The 25664-nt window shown below is 38.1% G+C and overlaps 1 protein-coding gene across 1 annotated transcript in view; it reads right to left on the bottom strand.

Moving 5' to 3' along the window:
• Positions 1-25664, bottom strand: part of PXDNL (peroxidasin like) — a 383932-nt gene that overhangs the window by 216999 nt on the left and 141269 nt on the right. The window contains 1 exon segment of the mRNA XM_045560482.1: positions 5446-5517. Coding sequence (XP_045416438.1) covers positions 5446-5517 — 72 coding nt within the window.

Raw genomic sequence — 25664 nt, 5'->3', positions numbered from 1 at the left:
GTGAGTGAAGTTGGAACTTGCATGTGGTGTTAATGGGATTTTATTTCATCCCAGAAGCAATGGGGAGCTATTTATCGAAGGATTCTAAGAAGAGTGGCATAATCGAGCCTTTATTTTAAAAAGATGACTTGTCACCCTTCAGAGATTCAGAGAAGGAAACACTTGGACAGAGAAATGAGGGTTTGTGTAGTCAGGCTGCAGGTAAGGCAGCACCGTGGGGACAGATAGGAGGGGAAGGTACAAACGACGCTAAACTTGATTCCGAATGACGCGACAACTCACTCACTGCAGCAGGAGAGGACGCGAGAGGAGACCAGTGGGATGCACTGGTATTTGGTTTGGATGATGTATGAGTCTGTCGTCATTCCCCAAAACAAGAAGCATGTTTGAAGGGAAAATAAGGAGCGAGTTTGCAGGGAGAAAGGTAATGAGTCACGTTTAGCTCTGCTGAACTTGAAGCTCCTGTGGGAAATGCCTGTGGAGACACTGAGCAAGCGATCGGGTGTGTGCGGATTGGGAAACCCAAAAGCAATCCGGCTGGAAATAAAGACCCGAGAGCCAGCAGCATCTAGGGATGACTGACACCCTGGGCGCAGACTTGTTCCACCACAGGGGTGCGAAGTGGGAAAAAGGACGGGGCGCGGGAGGGGACCCGGCGGAGCGAGTGGCAGGAGGCTCAGCGAGAGGCGCCGCGGGAGCACGAGGGTGCGGGCGGACGGAGGAGCCCGCGCCACGGTTTCAACACATCAGGACCCGCGTGGCTTCCTCCGACGACTCGCGGCGGAGTGGTGGGAACGGAGGGGGGTGTGGAGGGCGTGGCAGTAGGAGCTAAACGCGTGGAGGCAGAGAGCTTGGCTGACAACCCTCCTCCCGTTGTTTGGCCCTTGTAAAAGTCACCAGTTTTACTTCTCATCACGCTCCACTCAGGCCCCAACCCCGTCCTTAGGAGACACTTGCCATCACCCACACACGAGACCATTTCATGTCCTTTGTCACACGTCCTACTTCCTGTTCTTTCCATCGAGTCTAACCTGCTCCCCAGCCCCGTGGCTCCCCGAAAGACACGCCCTCTTCTCCCCCTGAGCTCCGGCTGCGCCCCTGCGTAGGTCCACCCTGGTGGCCGACCCGGGATGTGCTCGACTGCGATTGCGACCTGGACTCCACTCCCGGAAGCCCCAGTCCTGTGTGAGTGTGGTAGATTGCAGAAATGGCACCAGTTCTCCCATCCCTGATTCACACCCTCTGCAGGGTGACTCCGCTGCTTCACCCATGGAGATGCGCAGCCTGTTTCTCCAATGCTGAATCACATCTTGGCCCTGTGGCTGCCCTGGCCAAACGGACACGAGCAAACGTGACATAAGCAAGGCTTGAAAAGCGCTCATCCCTGACTATATTAGGCATAAGATCGTGTGAACAAGCACAGTCTAGCTGGCTAGAGGAAGAAAGGCCACACGGAGGAGAAAGACATCCCAGCTGATGCTGAGCAATTGCCAGATACAGAAGTGAAGCCTCTGGAGACCAGAAAATCTGCCCAGTCCACCCACGACCCAATCAGGAGAAATAGTAACTCTTCACTGTTTCAAGCACTAAGTTCTGCAGTGGTTTGTTACATAGCAAAAGCTAACTGAGAGAGTGAACAACAAACCACACGGAAATTGCACTCACTTTGTAACGATTATCATTAAAACTCAGGGAGTGAGAGTAGCCAGAAATCATGAGAGTTGTGTCCCTCAAGGTTAAACTATTAAAGGTAAGATTCTTCAATGGCACTTACTTGCCCAATATTTCAGAAACAGTGAATATCTTTTTATCTATAGGTTGCAAAAAGAATGGAGCAAGATTCCCAGTAAATTCAAAGAGACTGGGGAGAGATGGAAAAGGCCAGTGCTGAGGAGACAATTGCAAGTGACAAAATCAGCCAGTGATCTAAGCAGGTGCGTTTGTGCAGAGGGAGCAGCGTTCAGTAAGGGAATTCGTAAGGACAGAGGTGCCCAGAGCTGGGCTAGCAGGAAGAAGCAGCTACAGTTCAGAGAACAGACTAAACTTAGAAAATGGGAAGCATGGCCAGAAGCAGAATCACAGATGTGAATGTGAAATAAATTTCCTCTTTAAATCCTAGCAAACGATGCCCAAATTATCGCAAATGTGCACAGATATAGAAAAGTTTTTGCCCTGTGGATAATTCAAAACATGTTCAATTATCAATGCCCTTAAGTAATAGCATCATTATCCCACTTCGTATCATTGTGATTTGCTATCATTATCAATGCCCATAAGTAACAAGATCGTTATCACTTGGATGCCAAGATGTTTCTGAATAAATAAATTTTATTTTGGAGTTTATCATTAAATTAACTCAAACTTGGCTGAAAATAATGAATACCAAAAATGCTGTTCTTAAGAGTTGCTGGTCTGCTAAACTACAGAAAAGGAGCATCTTGCTCTCTGTTCTTCAATGTATCTTAGCTCTAAAATTCAGCTAACAAATGAATCACAGTTCCCAAGGATATTCTCAAACAAGTGTACTTTTTCTTGTGCATCTGAAAGCCAAATTGGTCCAAAGACATTTCAATTTGTTTTTGCCCAAGGGAATCAATGGTATGTTTTGGATCAAACACATTAGAATTTCAGATAAGTTCAGAAATGCTTTTGTTATAGAGGAAAAGATATGCTATCATTTGTGCTTTCCAGGGTAAAATTGCAGTTCTATGGTATATTTAGTCTAATAAAAATTAACTTCCTGAATATATAAACACTATAACTAGTGTTTGTATACAAGGTAATATACACACTTGAAATCCTTGGGAAAAGGCATGCTGTTAATAATTGATAAATACACATTGCTGAAAAAGCAGTGGCATTTTAGTGTTATCATTCCTCTCTTAAGAATAATTAACTGAGCATAACTAAGAGCATTAATCAATCAAATGTCAAGCATTTATTGAGTACCTTATGTTCATACATTTGTCCAAGAAATATTTAATGAACAGTTACTACATTCTAGAAGTTCATTCTAGATGCTGCTATGTGGTAAGGAAGGAGAGCACAGCCACCTGACTGCACAGAATCCAGGGGGAGAATCAGAAAATAAACAAGCTAACAAGTACATGAGAAAAAAATGAAGTTTTATGGTGTATGAAATAAATGAAATAAACAGGGCAGCATGATGGGGGAAAAAGAGGTGTTAGTTGACTTAAGCTGATTCCTAGAAACGATGACATTAAAGCTGTAACAAGATAGAAAAAATAGCCAAGGGAAAAACAATAAGCAGGATGTGTACAGGGTCAGGCGGAGGATGAGCACTCCCTGTGTTTGAAGAAATAATTAACCAAAGGATCAAGTATAAAAAGCAAAGGAAAAATAGACAGAAGATGAGTTTGTAGGTATCATATGCACCAAATGGTTCTTCTAGCCCACAATTCTTTTCTTCTCTACAAACTTCCCTGGTCTGAAGGGCAGTGCTTTGGCATTGTCATTGAAAACATGGATTGCATTTTCGTGAACTCAGAAAAAAAAAGGAAGAAAACATGGAAAGATTTACTGCAGTGGCCACATGAACATATTCACCACCTACTACTTAATGTAACATTCACAAATTATCCTTGCCTTCTGCTAAGTCACATATCTTACAGAAGTCCAGAGTGGCCAGAGCATCAATTAGAAGTTTTGTGAAATGCTTTTCTTGTTCTCATCCAGAACAAATAGTGCACTTGTGCATGTAATTGATCCAGCCTCAGGAATGTTGGGTGTTCACCATCCAAAATTAATTTCCTTTCTAATAACGCATTTTAATAGACTTCCTAATTAAATATTAACACTAGTGATGAGATTGCTTCTAAGACATTATTTGCAAAGTCATAAAGGTTTTTGTTTTGTTTTGTTTATTAATCTGTTTGTTTTACTGTAAGGGAATTACTCTTTGCTGTGCCAATGAGCAGAGAACCACAGAGCAGGTTTCAGGTGCAACACAGGGAGAAGGTCAAGCCCCTTCACTAACAAGGAGCAGACTTTTCACGTCACCAGTCTGGAAGCTTGAAGAAGCCTTAGCAACGTGTAAAGCATAGAAATGAAGAACAACGTGGACCTGCCGAGCATGTGCTACGGTTTGAATGTCCCTTCCAATATTCCTGTTGAAATTTAATGGCTATTGTGATGGTATTAAGAGGTGGGACCTAAGAGGTAATTAGTGATGAGGGCTCTGCCCGCAGGAATGGACTAAAGCCGTTACTGTGGGAGCGGGTTAGTGATCACAGGAGTCTCGCCCTTTTCCTCCCTGTCTCGTGTGCTCACCCTCCCGCCATGTTATGATGCAGCAAGAAGGTCCTCACCAGACGCAGCACCTCGGTCTCGGACTTCCCAGCCTGCAGAACCAGGAGCCAAATAAACTTTTTTTCTTTATTAATTTCTCAGTCTGTGGTATTCTGTTATAGCAGCAGCAAACTGACTAAGAAACATGTTAGGTTGTTTATGAATGATTAGGACAGCAGACAGAATGGACTGGTTCTAAGAGGGAACCAAAAGCTCAGGACTGACTGACGAGAAGAGCTGCAGGGGCCCTGTGTGTCCGGCTGGGGTGTCTCGGCTGAACACAGGAGCTGTGAGGCTCAGGTTAGGGTGTAATAGGAATTCTAGTGCTTTAGGAAGATGCTACGGTGGTGTAGATTAGATCACAGCAAAATGCTGGAATAGCATCTTCTCTTTAAAATAATAAATTTAACTTTTTGAGCAGAGTGCTTAATACATCTACAAATGGACATATTTGTGCAAAAATCTTAGTTACCTCCTTAATGTTCTTTGAGAATAAAGTTGCAGCACTCACTCCTAGCTGAAACAAATGTCCTTGTAGTTTCTTTCTTCAGCCTCCAACATAAACGTATCCAACAGTGACCTCCTGACATTCAATTTATCAACATGCATTGGTTTCTGAGTCAAAACAGGCACTTGTTTAAAATGCCTTTATTCCCATTTACCAACAATATCTACAATATATAAAAGCATGACAATTGTCAATGGTCATATCTGTAAGCTAATTTTTCCAAAATTTCATTCTTACCAAAGTTTATCAAAATTCCTAATTGTAATGTGTTCACTGACTTCAGAAGGTCTTGGATGCTTCTTTTGTAGGTATGGAATTTTTTTTAACAATTACTAATTAGATTTGAATATGAAATGTGAGAGAATTCTGCATTGTTTTATTTTTGTCCAATTCAGAATTTTTGTGACAGGGGTGGGGGAATATAAATATGTATAAATATTCAAATGTTTTCAGATGCGAAATTTATTGAAAACAATAATTTACCACACCTAGAAGTGTTCATATATGAGTTTTTTGGTAAAGGTTGACAGTGCTTTTTAAGAAAGTGAAGATTTACTTTAGTTTAAACAAACAAAAAAAGCAAAAATAATCAACATTATAAGCCACTGTTAGTTTTTCTTACAACTTACAAATATAGCAAATTTTCAAGTCCTTCAAAAGCATTTCTGGAAATCTTTCTGATTTGGTTGTTGTTCAGGAGACTGAAAAAAACAAGAACAAACAAATAATCCCAGAATTAGAAACAGATTCTGCAAACATTATAACAATTCTACTATATATAGCACTTTACACAGCAGAAAAATATTTACTGACATGATTCACCAAATTTAGAAATTTATATTTTTCCATTCAGAAAGGCTATATTAAAACTTTAGTTTGTCACAAAAGACTTTTCAGAAATAATTTATATTTATTAAATTACCCTAAAATGCCCCTAAAAGAACATTAAAAACCCAAGTGCAAAATCTTTGCTTTTGTGAAGTATATCCTCTAAAAGGAAAATTATCAACATAGTCCTGGTAACAAAGAAACATATTTCTAAACAAACAGATGGAGAGTTTTGAACACTCAGGCTTAAGCATCTTCCTTGGAAAAATAAATATCATAGCTATTGGCATACAGTGGACTCCCATTGTGTATTGGTGGAACTGTCAAACCGAGAGTCAATTACACCATAGGAAGTGACACTCTTATTATAGTACCATAAAATGGTCCAAAAATGGCTTCTAAAAAAATCCATGGAGAGAAATAACAGGTGGCAGAAATAAATTGGATTTGAACAATAAAACAAGTTAAAGAAAATCACCTTTTAGCGTCTTTGAAAGCTTCAGAAAGCACTCTGGCAAATGAAAATTATACATTTTTGGGGTAAATACACTTAAAATGTCTTTCAAATTTAAATTATTGTGGAATGTCTAAATGTATAGGAAAAGTCAGCTAATTGGATTGGCACATGTTTCTGAATATCCTATAACATCTAAAACCCTCAAAGCTTCTAAAAATCTACTCCTAAAGTCAAATGCTAGAGGATTCACTTTTAGTGTATTACAAAATATTTGTTTTGTGGGGGCTTTTTATGACTGATTTGGAAAACAGAACTGTTTTGGCCAATGGAGCAGGTGATTGTTTTAGTCTTTATACACAATTTCACAAACAGCCTAGAGATCCCCAGTCTCATCTGTTCCTAACCGACTCACTACAGACCTCACCGTTAAAGTCCCCAAACAGCATCTGAAGGGGCTGAGCGCCAACCGCGGCACCAAAGCCGCTCCTTGCCACGTGTGCCTGCGAGTGGCCTGCCATCACCGGTCGCCAGTGCGCACGGGAGCGCAGGGCATTCAGAGACAATGTCAGTTTTCACGGGTAATTCTTAGCTTCAGTCAATGGCCAATAAACTTTATATTCCACCATGTGTTCGAGGAATTTTTAAGCTGGCTGAAAATAACATGGGCAGTTAGTATGTAATTAATTCCAGACACAAACGTTATCTTGAGAGAATTTGTCACGTAGGTACTCTCTCTGTACACGCTCTCATTCTATTGTTCAAAATCAATTAACACATTTCTGTTAGGTCCCCAAACTACCACCGCACAAATATTTTTACTTAAGCAATGACTATTCTGTCCCCTTAGTCTATTAGATACACATTCCAGTTGCATTCTATGTACTTATATGTACTTATACACACACGTAATTTGCACATCTGGTGTGAAGTGTGTGTTTGTGTGGTATGTGATACATGTGTATAGGCTCAACTTCATTTGAACCACAGACTGCAGGAAACAACATGAGTGATTATTTTTTCAGTTTTCAAGGATGATGCGTAGGAGAGATAAGTTGACTCATTTCGTACAAAAGATATCTTCAAGCATCAGTGCTAATTCTCTTTCAAATCCACAACTGGGAAACTATACTACATATTATTATTAATCTTTCTTCAGTATATAAAATATATTTGAAGCCTGTTTCTGCATATTCTTTTATAGTTATTTAAATCTTATTAAAAATAAAACATGAAATTTCAATAAAGTTACACTGAAGTTGTTTTTATTTTTTAACATTGTAATTTAGTATGAGTGTGAATAATCTAAAGTACAAGATCAAACAATTTAACTTGTTTTCTTGAAAATATTTTTATTACTGTCGACAAGCCCATTAAAATTTAGAATCACAGTTGAATGTATTTTCCTACCACAAGTACATATTTCTTGTCATGTTTTATTCAAAGCATTATGCTTTCCATCAAAACATCTTTATTATAATTTTAATGGGAAGAATCTTATCCTAGCAATGTTTTGGTTAAGTGGCTATAGAAAGCATAATTTATATTATTTTTATCTTTCATAAAGGAAATGCATTCAAAATTTATGAGTGAGTCTACTGAAATTCAAGGCAGAAAACAAAATCTAACACCCTTTCACCAAAAATCAGCACAAGCTTAGGGAAATTTGTGGTTGTATTCTACATCCTAATATTGTCTATGATGCCAAGGAGGAAAAAAAAGAAGTAGCAAACTCCCAAGAAGAAAAATGTTACATTTTTATAGAAGAAATAAAAGAAAATAATTTCTCCAAACAGAAGATCTGATTACCCTGATGGTCAAACCCTTGGAAGAAAAGAGGAACCAACAATAGACCAGTGGCCTATTTTATTAGCTGTGTCTTTTTTTGCTGAAACACACACTATGGGTGTCTTTCTCATAGTGTGCACATATACACTTGCATATTTGATGCCATACAAATGTACACTATGTGTTTGGAAATATTTTGTTAAAAAGCATTAAGTGGCTATTGAGAAAGATAAAAGCTATTTGTATAGTTATATATTCATCAAAGTGCAAAATAAAAATAAATAAAATTTAAGAAGCAAAATAGAGCTCTTGCAGATCTCACAAAAAATTTCTACTTGAGCTAATGCCAAGATTTACTCTGAAAATGAATCATTGTATCTGGATTTAAAGACAAATAATAAGGTGGGATTTTTTGCAAGTGGCAAAAATGGTCTGTTCCCACTTGTAATGATAGTGCTTACTTTTCATTTGGACATTCTCCTGAGATATGGTTCTGCTACCCTTAACATGGAAGGATTGTGTATTTCATGTCTATGTGGACTGCAGAAAACAGAGTATAGAACTCTCAATAAGCAGAAACCATAATTCCTGAGCTGTCTGCATAGTTATTAAGTAAGAGATTCAAGGCCAAAATCAGCAATGGTTATCTCTTTATAATTGGTCATAGCCACAGAAAAATATCTATATTATTATAAGCACCACATAAATCAATTGCAATTCAAAGCAGTGGGGGGGGGGGAGACAGGAAGGCGTGGGTAGAGGAAGAAAGGAAAGAAAGAAAAAAGTCAAGCTGATTTAAAGAACACAAATTTATTAAGTAGACATGTCAACTTTTCCTTCATGCATATTTCTCAAAGAAAAAAGCAGATGTACACGCTAAATCTATGAGTGACAAATTCTTTCGAAGAATCCAACACATTAACTGTCCTCTCTATCTTTTAAAATTGTAAGACTTCAAAATTCAAATGTTGTGAAGTAAAAGAAAGATAGTTATTCAGAAAATGTATGTTAACGACCACGTGTTTCTTTCCGTGTAAATAAACCAAATAGATCCTTCCTGCCATATGTCCATTTCACTGTGTACTTTTTTTTATTGATTTGTTCAGAACCCTTTGTATGCAAAAAATTAAACTTTTACTTATAATATGTGTTAGAAATATTTTTTCAAAGTTTATATGGTTTGCACTTTTGGCTTTATGGTTTATATCATATAGATGTTTTAAATTTTTATGTAAGAAAATTTATTGGTCTTTTTAATTATGGCTTTGGATTTTGTATCATGCTTAGGCTTCCCTGAATCTAAAATTACATTAAAAAACTCATTTTTTTCTTAGCTAGTGTGGTTTTATTTTAATGCTTAAGTCTTTGAATCATCTGGAATTAATTTTATTTTTTCCAAATTACTTACATATTGTCATCACTATTGATTATGATTAATATATGTTTATAATTTCCTCTGTGATGTGCAATATTAATGTAATACTATGCAAATCTCCGACATGTATCTGGGCCTCTTTCTAGACATGCTACAACAGAAATAGTTTAAATATTGCTGTTTTCTAATATTTTATTCTCTATGTAGGGTACTTCAATCCCTCTTTTTTACTATTTTAATGATTAGTTTCACAGATTTTTTTTTCCTGGGTATATTTTAGGAACATTCTTCAAGCTCCAAAAAATTTCCTTTGGATATTTTAACTAAAATTTTAATTTTACTATATTGACTTTACCTATCCAAGAATACGGTTTGTTTTTCTACTTATCTCACTCATCTTTTTTATTTCAGTACATTTTAAGTATTTGCCTTATATGTGTTACGTATTTCTTATTGAATAATAAGTAGTATTTCTATTTTTATCTTCTAAGTTAGTATGTTAAGTAGAATCTTTTCTTCCATCATATTTTCTAACTGATGATTTATTGATTATAGGGTAAATATTGATTTTTTAATGTCAGTTTTATAACTATCTTAGAGTTATAAAACTTATTGTTTCTAATCATGTCTCAGTTGGATGTGGGCACTTGCATTATATAAGCATATCCTCTAACGACTATGATATTTTTGCCTCCTCCTTTTCATAATCATAGAAATTATAATTATAACTTGTTTCTATCTTGGACGTAATAGCCCTGGATAACACTTCTTAAAATTGCACTTTGAAATAATGGTAACAATGAGCATTCTTTTAGCCTTTATAAAGTATGATAGTAATTATGATAGTTTATCATAATAAGAATTATGATAGTTGTAGACTAGACACTTTGAAAAGAAGGAAAAAGTAAAGAATTTACCAGGCATGTATATTGTTTATCAAGAAAACAGTGCCATTATGCTCATATTTTCTCTTACCACAAATAATTATAATACTATCACAAACAGTAACTAAAGATATGAATTTTTTAGATCTATACCCAAACCAAAGAAGTGGTGCATTTTTAATAATATGATCAACATATTGTAAATGCTTTAAGAAGCCTTCTTCTAAAATTAAAATAAAATTAGTTTATTAAATTATTCAATTCCTAAAAGTCATTACGAGTACTTAAAAATTTACCTATAAATTTAGGCTTCTAAACAGTTTTAGATCTTTATGTTATTTTAAGACATTATTAATTTCAAGCTTTTTTACCATTCTAAATCTCGATACACTATACATATATTAATATATATCCATAGATACATCCATACACACATGCAATTGCTATTGTGTCATCTTCTAACACATGGAGCAAATGTCTCCTCCTCTGAGCTTGCATAGTACCAGGAGGACATATCCTCACATGACTTCCATTTTAGTAGAACTATAATGCTATCATTTGATTATTACATAAATAATCCATGCTGATTATGGAAAAGTTAGAAAATATAGATTTGCTCAAGAAAAGTAAAAAGACACACCACTATTCAGAAATAACAACTTAATATTGGTAACTATCTCCCAAGCTTTAGGTAGAATGATTCAAGGTTTGCAAATTACCCATGACGGTTAGCTAGTAATTTCTATTTTCTTATATTCTTTCCTTATAACATATAAAATACTAATATTCTTTTCAGGACAAAATTATGATAGATATGATGGCATGCACTAAGTAAAATACAACAATTTTCTCTTATATGGAATATAGGTAACAAAATTAAATCCATTTTTGGATGGCTCAGGCTGTGAAATTATCAAATTGATAAAATAATTTTATAGACTTTCTGAGATATAAAATAGGTCAAATTGGTTACTACTTTTCAGCCTCCTGACTTTTATTCCACGCTTGGCCATATGACTGTTTTTTCCTGATGGGTTACGATCATAATGTTTTATGCAATTCAAAAAGAAAAAGAAAGGATCTAAGTTCAAAACATCATATGCATGCAGATATAGTCATTAAAATTATTAATATAAATATTAATTTATTAAAAAGAAACTTGTAAGGCCATGTGTAATATGAATTTGCTTTATATATTTTAAAATCCAAGAACAAAATGATGCTGTCAAATGTATGAATTTAATAATAAATCATTTTAATTTTTTTTAATGTTGAACAAAAAAAATTATAGTTAGATGCTGGTATGATTTGAATGTGTCCCCTAAAAGTTCACAAGAATTCAATCTTAAAGAGTTTGAAAACAGAAAGAAAAGGCTCAGAAATTGAGTCTCAAGTCCTACATAGATCTAGATGTGACATGAACTTGCACCTAGAAACAGGAATTCTGTTTGGGCGAGTGTTACTCTCTCCTGTGTAAGTGAGATTTCAAACTTCAATCACTGGCAGGCTTCAGGTGCTAGTTACCACGTAATCTTGAGACAAATTTTACCAGTGATGAAGATTCACTGGGACGCCATGTTTATAATCCACAAAAAAGCAAAGATAGAATTTAATAAATGGGAATTTTCAACATGGTTTTCAGATCAGGGCTCTGGACACATTCCTTGATCCTCATTGTTTGGTTCATCAGCAAATCACAACAGCTCATGACAATGGCAGCATGAAACGGCCATCACCAAAGCAGTGTGAACAGGACACCTTCATGGGAGAGAACCCACGCCAGTGTCACCTGCCATCACCCTGCCATCAGCTCTGTTCAGTGACTGCCTTCACTGTCACAGCTATGGCCACCACAGGCCAAACTGCAAAGATCTTCTCCAGTTATTAGGCAAGAGTGGCCAGCAGGTGGGGCTTAGCTCTCCCTGAGGGGGATTAACCTGGAGCAATTAAGGATGAGTATTAGGTTGTGCCTTTGAATGCTTCTGAACACACCCAGGCACAAACAGGCAGCTCATTTTGAGTCTTGTATTTTGAAAAACCCAGGAAATTATGCACTCAACAAATCTGCACAGATGGATTCTGGTACTTTCCTAAGATGTCCATGTAAGAGCAGCTGCACATAGCAGGGAACAGACAGTCATGTGTGTGGGCTGGTTTGAGAGATGTCACCAACTCTGGGATCAGCCACAACATCACAACTCTATAACTTATCTTCAATGTAGCACTTCTTGGGGCTAAAAACTAAAATGAAGAAATTATTTCTAGAGAAAAATACACACAAACACATACACACACATTTTTATTCATGTCTATACTTTATGTATATACAATTGTCCCTTGGTATCCACAGAGGATTGGTTCTAGGACCGACCCCTGCAGGTACCAAAATCCATGGATGCTCATGCTCAAATCTTTGATATAAAATGGCATAGTATTTGCATAAAACCTATACACATCCTCCTGTATACTTTGAATATGCGGTCCCCAACCCCTTAGCTGCAGTGCTCTGCTGCCACCACCCCCACACTGCGGTCCATAGAAAAATTGTCTTCCATGAAACTTAGGAACCAGGCCACACAACAAGAGGTGAGTAGTGGGCGAATGAGCAAAGCTTCATCTGTATTTACAGCTGCTCTCATTGCTGGCATCACCGCCTGAGCTCCGCCTCCCCCTTCTCCACCCACATCTGTGGAAAATCTGTCTTCCAGAAAACCGGTCCCTGATGCCAAAAAAGTTGGGGACTGCTGCTTTAAATTATCTCTAGATTACTCATAATATGCAAAACAATGCCTACACATCACTCATTCACATGAATTCAACATAGCACATGGTATAAAATTCAAGTTTCACTTTTTGAAGTTTTGTGAAATTTCTTTTGTCTGAATATTTTCCATCCTCTGTTGGTTGAATCCACAGGTGCAGAACCCAGGGATGTGAAGGGCTGACTGCACTTAAACCATCTCTACATTACCTATGACACCTGGTCCAAAGCAAGTGCTATGTAAATAGTCCTTATACTGTGTTGATTTTCATTTGCATTATTTGTTATTATTATATTTTTCCAAATAATTTTGATCTGCACTTGGTTGAATTCACAGATGCAGAACCTATCAATCTGGAGGTGAAATCGAGTGTACATATATATGTATCTGAAAAGAGGAAAAGAGGGTTTGAGAAGGGTCAGGGGAGGGAACTCTCACAGAGAATCACTGGGGAGGCTCAAGGGAAATAAATCAAATATGTAATTCACTAATTTCTCAGTTTGGCCAAAGGCCACCCCAATCTTCCTCAATCTCTTTAAATTAAATACAAGCACATAAGCACCTGAAGTCAGTTTGCTAGGATTTTGTTGATAATTTTTGCATCTATATTCATAAGGGAAACTGGTCTGTAGTTTTCTTTTTTTGTTTCATCCTTTCCATCATGGCCAAGTGGGCTTCATCCCAGAGATACAGGGATGGTTCAACATACGCAAATCTATAAATGTAATTCACCACATAAATGGAAGCAAAAACAAAGACCATATGATCCTTTCAATAGATGCAGAAAAAGCATTCGACAAAATTCAACACGCTTTTATGATAAGAACGCTTAACAAAATAGACATAGATAAAAGCCATATATGACAAAACCACAGCCAACATCATACTGAATGGGGAAGAATTGAAAGCATTTCCACTTAGAACTGGAACCGGACAAGGTTGCCCTTTATCACTGCTTCTATTCAACATAGTGCTGGATGTCCTAGCCAGAGCAATCAGACAAGAGAAAGAAATCAAGGGCATCCAAATGGGGTCAGAAGAGGTCAAAGTATCGCCCTTTGCTGATACTATGATCTTATATCTAGAAAACCCCAAAGATTCTGCCATGAGACTCCTGGAATTGATAAATAAATTCAGCAAAGTCTCAAGTTATAAAATCAGTGTACAGAAATCAGTAGCATTCCTTTATGCCAACAACAGTAAAACTGAGAATGAAATCAAAGACTCAATACCCTTCACAAGAGCAACAAAGTAAAATACTTAGGAATACATTTAACTAAGGAGGTAAAAGACCTCTATAGGGAGAACTATGAAACACTTAGGAAGGAAATAGCAGAGAACGTAAACAGGTGGAAAACAATACCATGCTCATGGGTGGTCAGAATCAACATAGTTAAAATGTCTATACTACCCAAAGTGATTTACAGATTCAATGCAATCCCTATTAAAATACCAACATCATTTTTCACAAATCTAGAAAAAATAATTCTATACTTTTTATGGGACCAGAAAAGACCCTGTATAGCAAAAGCAATCTTAAGCAAAAAGAACAAATTAGGAGGCATCCATTTACCAGACTTCAAGCTATACTACAAGGCTATAGTAACTAAAATAGCATGGTACTGGCATAAGAACAGATACATAGACCAATGGAACAGAACTGAGACCAGATATAAAACCATCCTCATATAGCCATCTAATCTTTGATAAAGCAGACAAAAACATACTGTGGGGGAAAGAATCCTTATTCAATATATGGTGCTGGGAAAACTTGATAGCCACATGTAGAAGACTGAAACAGGATCCTCACCTTTCACCTCTCACAAAAAACAACTCGTGGTGGATAACAGACTTAAACCTAAGGTGTGAAACTAGAAGAATCCTAGAAGAAAATATTGGAAAAACTCTTATAGACATTGGCCTAGGCAAAGAATTTATGAAGAAGACCCCAAAGGCAATCACAGCAACAACAAAAATAAAAACTGGGACCTGATCAAATTAAAAAGTTTCTGCACAGCCAAGGAAACTATCATGAGAGCAAACAAATAGGAGAAAATATTTGCATGTTACACATCTGATAAAAGGCTAATAACTAGCATCTATATGGAACTCAAGAAAATCAGCAAGAAAAAATCAAACAACCCTATAAAAATGTGGGCAAAGGACATAAATAGAAATTTTTCAAAAGAAGACAGACGTATGGCCAACAAACATATGAAAAAATACTTAACATCTCTAATCATCAGGGAAATGCAAATCAAAACCACAATGAGATATCACTTATCTCCAGTGAGAATGGCCTTTATCAACAAGTCCCAAAACAATAAATATTGGCATGGATGCAGAGAGACAGGAACACTCATACACTGCTAGTGGGACTGCAAACTAGTGCAACCTCTGTGGAAAGAAATATGGAGATATCTTAAACAGATACAAGTAGACCTACCATTTGATCCAGCAATCCCATTATTGGGCATCTACCCAAAAGAACAAAAGACACTCTGTAAAAAAGACATTTGCATTTGAATGTTTATAGCAGCACAATTCACAATTGCAAAGATGTGGAAACAACCCAAGTACCCATCAATACATCAGTGGATTAATATAAATGTGGAATGTGTATACCATGGAGTTCTACTCAGCCACAAAAAGCAATGGTGATAGAGCACCTCTTATATTATCTTGGATAGAGCTGGAACCCATTCTACTAAATGAAGTATCCCAAGAATGGAAAAACAAGCACCACATCATGTACTCACCATCAAATTGGTATTAACTCAGCAACACTTAAGTGAATATATAGTACATTCATCAGGTGTCGGGCAGATAGGAGGGGGGAGGAGGGGATGGGTATACACACATGTAATGGGTGCGGTGATCACCATCTGGGGGATGGACATGCTTGAAGCTCTGACTCGAGTGGGGCAAGGGCAATATACATAACCTAAACATTTGTACCCCTGTAATATGCTGAAATAAAAAATAATTTAAAAAATAAATAAAATTAAAAAAATAGATGCACATAAAATGTAAAAGCAGTATAATTTTAATTTACCCACTTCTTGAAATCAGATGACATTGAAAGATACAATTTGTTACTATATATTTGGTCATCTTAATTTTCAAAAGATTAATAGGAGGTACCAAAAAGCAAATAAAACACTCTACTAATTGTTTTAATTAACTTCAAATTAGAATTGCATTCTTCATGTATGAGGCTTTTCTGTTAAATGCCACAAGGTTCTTGGTTCTCTTGTTGCCACTGGAAACAGCAATACCAAAAAGAACGGTATTTCCATCTAGTTTGCACATGTGCCACACAGTAGCTGGAAAGCTTACAGAAATATAACTTTGAACAGAGAATGACTTCAGGAACAGTAAAAACTGAATGTAAATATACCAAAGGTTAGTGAGCCAGCGCTCTGTGAGTGCTGGGACTTTGCTTTAGGTTTGATTGTTAACGAGCAAATGTTCTGTATTTCACAAAATGGCTGTAGCAAATATGCATTAATTTTAAATGAAACAAGCACACTGCCTTAAAAATCACAACTGACACAGGGGTTTCAAAAATGCCTAATGGATGTACTTCTTTTACTAACAATGGAAAGGAAAAAGAAAGCCAAGAGGCTTTGCTGTTGTCCTCCTTCCTTTCCTTCCGACTCCAGTGGAAACACGCAAACAGGCATGCAGACTCAGGCATGCTGTGAGGGGCCTTCCACTGTGGTCTTACTCAAATACAAAGATTTCCAAGTGGTTATAAAGCGTCTCCTGAAGAAAATGCCACCATTTTGAAATTCAGTGCTTCTTTTTTTGGCTACCAAGTGGCAGCTCCCCGTCGAGTCATTGTGCAACGAAAAAAAAAAAAAAAAAAACCACGGTCTTCTGAGCCCTAGGCGCTGCCTCCCACGCAAGCTGCCAGTCACCCGCCTGCACCGCAGCAGGACCGGAGCTACAGGGCAAAGATCCCAGGGGTCACCAGAGCAGAGAATGGGCCAGAAATAGGAAACACAACAGAGCCAAGTCCGGAAGACGAGGGCTTGCAGCCTGCAAGTCAGCAGGTGTTGGCTTTCAGGACAAAGTCCGTTTCCCTGGACTGCAACAAACAGAACAGTAAAGGAAACATTGAATGAAAGCTTGCCTGGTGGATTGACTAGGGGCAGAATCAGAACGGACCTGCAATCTGAGAACCAGGCACCGTGGAATTGTTATTTATGCCTTTGGAAAACCTTATCTGCTTTTAAAGGGAAAGGTGCACAAGTCTCCAGCTACCGCTGCCGGCTGTTCGTATTTTAGTCCTCCTGTCCGCTCGCTGTGAGGTGAGTCTCAGCTTACAGCCCCCGAGGACGCGTGTCCTGACGGGAGGGCTCCAGTAACAGTGTCTGGGGCCTCTCCTAGGGAAGGCAGGTCTGTAGCAGCATAAACTGGAGATCAGGAAGCTGCTCCTCCACGTGGGAACTGGTAATTCACAGGGAGAGGCAGAGCGTACAGCGCTGACATCTGCTCTGGACTTAGGCAGACTCAAGTTTGACTCCCAGATCCGTGCCCGCCATCCTAGCCTGCAAAGCGAGAAAAATAATACCTTGCTTCCCCCATACGGCTGTCCTGAGGATTAAAGTGGTAGAGTGTGGACCTTAATGGGTGCTCAAAAAAATGTTGATAGTTCTGGTCAATCTAGGTTCCAGCATCCTCCTACATAAGCGGATACTCTAGTATTTCTTGTATATTTCGAGAAATATTTCTAGACTTGGAAGCAGGGTCAGGAGCTTGTGACCTGTAATATAGATGAGACCTCTGCTGGGGCTCAGAAAACAATGTCCCAAAGGCCTGGGAAGCAGCCTCTCTCTCTGACCTCCTGCCTGCCTGTCTCAGTCCCGCTTGTCCCCGAGCCTGGCCACAGACACTAGAATCCCTGTTGCCCAAGGTGGGCCATAGAAACCAGAGCCACTTTTCCCCCAAACCAGCCATAAGTCCTAAAAATATTTCTCTGACCTTCCCCTGCCTTTCTGTGTAACAGCTGGCCAGAAAGAAATTATCTGAACTACCTTGTTTGACTGTAGGTCGTAAGACCCCCATTCCAGAGAGGCCCTGCCCCCCACCCAGAAGGAAGGGTGCTGGACAGGCCAAGAACCTCGACAGACAGGCCCTGCTGGGTGTCCCCACTCCATGTCCAATCCTATTTCTACATGGCTGCCCATTCTTCATCAAACCTAAACATAAAAATGGACAGTTTTCTCTGCATCTTTGGGTCTTCATTCTGAAAGCTCCTGTGTCATGTAAAATTTTGATTAAATAAATCTGTTATACTTTTTTCATGTTAACCTCTCTTTTGTTACAAGAGTATCATCCATCACCCTTATGATGAGTGAGGAAGGGAATATCACACCTCAAAAATTCTGTTGTGAAAATCCATTTGCATTTTAAAAGAAACACCAGAAAAGGTAGTTTTGAACAAAATAAAGGTATTGCAAAAAAAAATTGTATCAAATGTCACATTGATTTGAAAATGATAGACAAAGACATGATGGCTTATAGCCATATTTTTGAGATATCTCAAAGGAATTTTCTACATTTTGAAGATTTCACAAATGCCTCTAATCCTGGAGAGGTTAAAAACTCTTGATATGTGAGGTAAAAAATAAAATTTTCCAAATTTGCTGTATGCAACAATGTAGTTTATTACTAGAATGCTTTTAGGTAACTCGTGGCCAACATTTTTTTTTTTTTTTTTTTTTTTGAGACAGAGTCTCGCTGTGTTGCCCGGGCTAGAGTGAGTGCTGTGGCATCAGCCTAGCTCACAGCAACCTCAAACTCCTGGGCATAAGTGATCCTACTGCCTCAGCCTCCTCAGCAGCTGGGACTACAGGCATGCGCCACCATGCCCGGCTAATTTTTTCCATATATATTTTTTAGTTGGCCAGATAATTTCTTTCTATTTTTAGTAGAGACAGGGTCTCACTCTTGCTGAGGCTGGTCTAGAACTCCTGACCTCGAGCGATCCACCCGCCTCGGCCTCCCAGAGTGCTAGAATTACAGGCGTGAGCCACCGCGCCCGGCCTATTTTTTCTTAATTTCTTGCCATGACAGACTGTTTTCTTGGAATTGCAGACATTACAAAAGTCTAATTCATTGGGTGACCACGGCATTTGCATATTTCCAGCTGAGACTTTCTTACTGTTCAGTCATTCATAGTTACAAAAATAGTTTCTTCTGACAACTGCATAAATTACTTTTGTATGCTTCTTCAGGATAATGTATTGTTATTGTTATAAGTGGCTAATGAAATAAAAATTAGATGGCTAAATAGCAATGTAGTTTACCTTTTAAGAGTTTAGTAATTGATTCATGAGTCATATTTTTTATAATGTTACTGTGGTACTGTAAAAAAAAAAAAGTACTTTCTATCCTGCTAACTCCTCCTTTTAAAAAATTGATAGGAGTATATATCAAGTATATTTGTATTCAAATGGATTTTATAAATATTACTCCCAAATTTTCTCTGCTCCCATGTATGAGAATATATGAAAAATATCCCTACATCATAAAGTTGCTACTAATCTATAGGTTTTAGAATAATTAATAGGTTAATTGCTTCATAGTAATACACAAACATGTATTCTGCATAACATAAATGGAATAATAACAAAGGGTGATATTCCAAAACTATAGAGCATTTAAAAGTATTTTAGTAATTGCCTATCATATGCTGGTATAGTTAAAATATTGTTGAGAAAAATATGATGCATTCATATAAAAATAATATTACAAAAGTGTGCCTGTGCATGCATGTGTTCATATACCAAATGAGTTATATAGTGCAGCAGAAATTCAGACTTTGGAGGATATGATAGGCAGAATTCTAAGATGTCACATCCCAGGATCTATTCCCCAAGGATGACACTTTGAATATAATGAGATATCATGCCTGTGATTTTGATACCTTACAAATGTAAATGTAATTTTGCAGATGTAGTTAAGGTTACTAAGCAGTTGACTGAGTTATCAATATGAGATTATCTGGGTGGTCCTGATTTAATCCCAGGACCTCTTTAAAAGTAGAGAGTTTTGTGAACTAAAATAAAATCCTAAGCCCCCCACAGCTGAATAAATGTACCCCTTCTTAGCCAAGGGAACCTCAGAAAACCTTAAAACTGAGTTGCCAGCCATGAGGAGAAGGGAGGTCAGACACATCTCATTATGCCCCTTCCCTTTTGGAATTGCTCTTTGTAACAATAAGATACTAAATCATTAACAGAACTTAAGGCCATGCAAGGCAAAGTTTAAATCACCTGCAGACCAACAATTGGCTTAAGAGATGACTGGAGCCGTATATATATCTGGTGGTTTGTCTCTGATTAACACACTTCTTTATCTTAACTTAAAATAGTCCAAGCCTTTAGACAAAGCTTTATTTCTTTAAGCAATTACAAATCAAAGAATCTTTGAACCCACCTATAATCTGCAAGCTCCCCACTTTGAGATGTCCTGCCTTTTTGGGCTAAACCAATGTATACCTTCCATGTGTTGATTTATCTTTTATGTGTAATTCCTGTCTCCATGAATGTGTAAAACCAAACTGTATCCTGGCCACCGTGGACACATTATCTCAGGACCTCTTGAAGCCACGTGCTCCAGGCCAGCAGTCACACATATTTAGCTTAGACTAAACCTCTTTAAATTATTTTATAGAGTTTGGGTTTTTTTCTGTTAACAGTTTTCTCTACTTCTGGCAGCAGGGAAGTCAGAGAGACTGAAAGCACAGGAAGTATCTGGTAGGCTGTTGCTGGCTTCCAAGTTGCAGGGGGCCTCTTGCAGCTGAGAACAACCCCGACCACCAGCCAGCAAGAAAGAAGGAACCTCAGTCCTACAACTCCAGGAACTGAATCCTGCCAACAACCTAAATGAGACTGGAGGTAGATATTTTCCCAGAGCCTCCAAGTGAGAACCCAGCTGCTGACACCATGGTAAGAGCAGAACCTGCCAGACTCTGGGCCCACACAGCTGTGAGCACATAAAATGAGCATTGCTTAAAGCCGCTAAATTTATGGTGATTTGCTGTGCTGCAATAGAAAATTGGCATAGAGAAATATTTTATGTAGTTTGGGATTTATATAAATGCCTGAAAATCTGCAATGCAATAATAATCTGCAGCTTAAGCAACTTGTATTAATATTGGAAATCACCTAGAACAATGCCTAACATTATTATTGTATTAATAACCTACTGATTCTCAAGAAGCAGAAATCTAACAAAAAGTGACCACGTAAGAACAAAACAGTCACTAAGATGAACAAGCAGTGGTAGAAACAGGACTTAAGGGTACCAGGTTTCATCCCCAGCTCTCCTGCCAAATTGGCAAGACATATAACCTCTGGGCCTCAGCTTCTTCTGCAAAAGGGGTTAAGTGTGCTAAATTATTTCTAATAATTGGTAAAGATAAAACCAAGTCTCAGGGCTCTGAAGGGACCTACGCTGGGCCTGCTCTGGCCCCTGCTTATGCTCCTTCTCTGCCCTGCCCGGCGTCTGGGCCGCCCGGCTCACCCCAGCACCACGCGGGAAGGGAGCGCTAACCGGCTTGGCGGGTTGACATGCCTGTCTGACCCTACATGTGACTGCTCAAAACCTTCTCTGCTTAGTATAAAACTTCTAGTATTTCTTTAATAAGAAATACAAGGGTTCCTTATGCCCCCTGGTTTGAAACTTCAACTCGGTTTCTGTTAGGCTGTATTTCCTAACCCCGCTGCTTGAAGGGCCCGCCCTCGCGCTGTCCCCGGCGGGCCGTGACTAGCTGCTGAGCAGCCTCGCCTGAGACCGGGGCTCCGGCCTCTCCTGGGGGAGTCGTTCTGCAGGGCAGGGAGCCTGTGTGGTCTCATGCCTGCTCCGCCGCCCAGCTAGCCGTGCCTTACCTAACCTGGTGGTGCCTCAGTTTCCCCAAGGGATGATAATACCACGAGGAACTGTTAAAAAAAAGATTAAATGAATTTTGTACACAAAGCATTTAGTAGAAGTCGTGTTAAGTGTTCAACGAGCTTTAAGAATTCCCTTAGCTACTGCAGGCTGCTTCGCCCTCCTCCCCTCAGTGCGTGCCTGTCGTGTGCGCTGACGCGCATGCACGTGTGTGTTTGGTACATCATCAATGCTGGCATTTAATCATGTATTCTCTGCCCTCTTTCTTTTGCGTGGAAGGTGCTGGAGAGATTTTCCTCTTTCACTGGGACGTCCGCAGAGCCCAGCAGAACCCTGGGCACACCAGGGACTCCTTACGTGCAGTGAAAGCATGGGTGGCGCACGCCCAGCCCCACTGCTGTGTTCCTCCCTCGCTCACACTGTCATTTTTATTATTTCGCCATTTGAAAAAACGATGGCATATGCTTAAGGAGCATTTGAAACTATGAATTAAGATAAACCCACACAGGTAAAATGCCTCCCTTTTCCTTGCCAGGATCCTACGAGCCCCAGGAGCACAAAGTCGGCCAGACGTGCTTCTGAAGAGCCACCTGCCCCAGACCCCTGGGAGCGGAAGAACTGCAGCCCCTGGGGACCCGCCCCGCGCGGGATTTACCGCTCCTGGCAGCGCGGGACGGGCCCGGCGGTGCACGTCGACCCGGCCCAACGGTGGGAGAAAATACAACGTAAGTCAGGTATTTTTTTTTCTTCCTACTGTGGCCATGGGAGAAATATTTATTACCAAAATGGTTTTGGTACTGAATGTAGCATTTTCACATTACTAGTAATAGCATTCTGTGATCCTTTTACATTGCACCATCGGAAAGATTTACTTTTGTTCTCATAGTCCGTTATGACTCTGCTGAATAGAAATAATAACATTTGCTGAAACAAACTGTCACACACTCTCAGGAAACTCTCACAAACACGATTGCTAACATTAAAAATAAAGAATTCAAATGAAAAGTGGTGATTAGAGCCCACTCTACCTTAGCGTGTCTTCCCAATACATATACTTCCTTCTTTTCTCAGGGTGGACTCAACATTATTAAAATCAAATTCTACCGAGGGAACATGGGTAGCCAAGACCTCGGGGGTTTCCAGTCCGAAAGCCAGAGCTCGGGTGTCATTTCAAACATAAATCTGCAATCAATTAGTAAAGATAAAGCAATTATTTATATTTGATGATCATCATTACTTATCCATTATTGTGCAGATGTTTCATTGATAAAATTGCTTTTTATATAATCATAATTTTAAATATTAAATAATAATTAAATAATGAGTTTTAAAATTTTTTAATTTTTTATGATTATTATGAAATCTTATCTACCATGTTGAAGACATATTTCTAAATCATGGGGGTTATAAAGATAATAAAACATAGTCCATAGAAACCTGAAAAATTACTGAAGGTACCTGAGAATGTAGCTAACATGAGAGAAAGAGCATCTACTTTGGAGTCAGAGTGACAAGATCACTCTGCATAAGCTCTTGCATTAGTCACCCAACATCTGTTCCCAATGAAAATGCACACTTTATCAAAATCTTTGCTAACATCCTCGGGATGCTAAAGTGAAAAACAAGTTAAGATTCTTTCATCCATTGGAAAAAAGATGACATAAGTTTTTAAAATATTACTCTCATAAATTATGTAGCACCTATGTGACTTCTAAATACCATCACCATCAAATATTTATAAAGACAAATTTTAGTAAATAAAATAAAATAAGCTGATCCCAAGCAGGTCAGATCACACTCATTCAGTTATTTTACAACCTCCTGTATAGACTCTTTAACATTCATTTAAATTGAAAACTAGTATAAAATATAACACAATATACACAGTAATTTGTTTCTGATAGAGAAAAATCTATTTATACAGACTGTGCAAAATGTCAGAGTCCAAATTTCATGCAATGGTCTGGAGGAATAGCAGGAAAAAAAGCGAAAAATTTGATCAGAACATGGAAGCACATGACTAAAATTGCTTGAAGGAAAAATCAAACTGACAAGTTGGAAAGAACAAAGTAGAAAGTTATGGTTACACAATAGAAAAAGAAAGGGAAATAAAAATCAGCACTGAAATGATTTCCTGGCTTAAGCCCAATAATTGCCTCTCTTTAAAATATTTATTCAAAATAGATTCTTTGTACTCTAAGGAAAGAAACTGTGATCTGCAATTCTAGGGCTCTCTTTTTCTTTATCATCAGACTTACTAAAAAGCCAATCAAAAATTTAAAGGTTTCTTTTGACTATCCTGCAATCTTTGAGCCTTCCCAAAATAATGAGCAAATTAGGATCTCAGTGTATCATGCCAAAAATAAGGTCTTTTCCCTACAAATATCTGTCATCAAGGAATATCTGTAAAGACCCAACAAAAAATTCAAGTTTCAAACCTAATTTTATTTTTTATGCTGAAAATGTTCGAATCACCACCATCAAATGACCTGAATTAGTGAGGAGAAAATAACAAAAACTGTTTTATCATAGATCACAACCAAAACAAACACATACAATGTTCTGATAGTTATCTAACTACCTATCATATATAAACCAAGACAATCTTCAGTAACTTTTTATTCTCTCTGATGTAAGGATACAAAAACCATAGTTCTGTTGCAGTAAACAAACCCATCTCTACCTCAACCACTTTTCTGAAACGTCATTTGATAACGAGGCTGCTCTGATGCAACAGCTGACGCTGCTGTGCTGAGATTCCCAGTCTGGCTGACTGCCGGGCCTCCTTCTTCCTTTAGTTTTCATGTGTATCCTTCACAAAACAGCTGCCTCTGTTATCCTCCCTGGACAGCTTCCTCAGGCAGCAAATATATGTCTGTTTAGGGCCTCCAAACAAATGTTCAAGTTGCTGCCCTTAGTTTTTGCCCAATAGCACATGACAAAGGTGGATTCAGTTACGTCAGCGACCAGTCAAAATTTTAGATCCAGAAAAATGTAAACATAACCTCTTTCAAAAGCCAATCAGCTTGCTGTTGTGAACCAAAGATGCAATTTATGATTGAAAAATATTCAATTTATACACTACAATCAGTAAATATAGTAAAATATAAATATAATTTCATATACAAGCCAATCAGCTTGCCGTTATGAACCAAAGAGGCAATTTTTGTTATCAAAAATTTAAATGGTGAGCAGTGGCAGAAAGAATGAAAGCTGTCATCATCCCGGCTGTGTCCACTTGAACACCTTTAGGCTTTCTGTTCACATTAGCTCTGCTGTCATGGGGTTGACCTCTCACACTTACGTTGAACTAATATTTTCTCATAATAGAGAATAACAAGCTTACAATAGCATATTTAATAAGCTCTTTTGCATCAACAAAGCATATATATTTATTTGAGAAGATATATTTGATTTTTGAAATCATAAATGGTATATTTTCATGAAAAAAATTAATCATGAGCCATGTAAAAAGTTGTAAGCCAATTATACATGTGGGAGTTTTAACATATTAAATTCCTTCATGACTTTGGTTTCAGTGATTCTGGATAAATTTGGACACCAACAGGTCACCAGTGGTTGCCAAGTTAAAGCAATGAAATTCAGAACAGGACCTCTACAAAGTAACATTATGATCCTTGGAAAAATTAATAAGTGAAATTTAATGAGAAATCATCTATTTTTAAGTATTTGTGTATGATCATCCAATTTATTGATAATTTTAAAATTCTCAGGCTATCTTCATGGACAATTATGTTCATGTGGTCAAGGAGTATACATTGAATATCAATTATGCACTAGATATGTACATTACATCACATTATAGTGGGGAGGGAAAGATGTTAAATAAAAA

This window comes from Lemur catta, chromosome 9, assembly GCF_020740605.2.
Source record: "Lemur catta isolate mLemCat1 chromosome 9, mLemCat1.pri, whole genome shotgun sequence".
NCBI classification, from domain to species: Eukaryota; Metazoa; Chordata; class Mammalia; order Primates; family Lemuridae; genus Lemur; species Lemur catta.
Note: the sequence above shows the minus strand (reverse complement) of the source record. Positions and strands in the feature narration are given on the sequence as shown.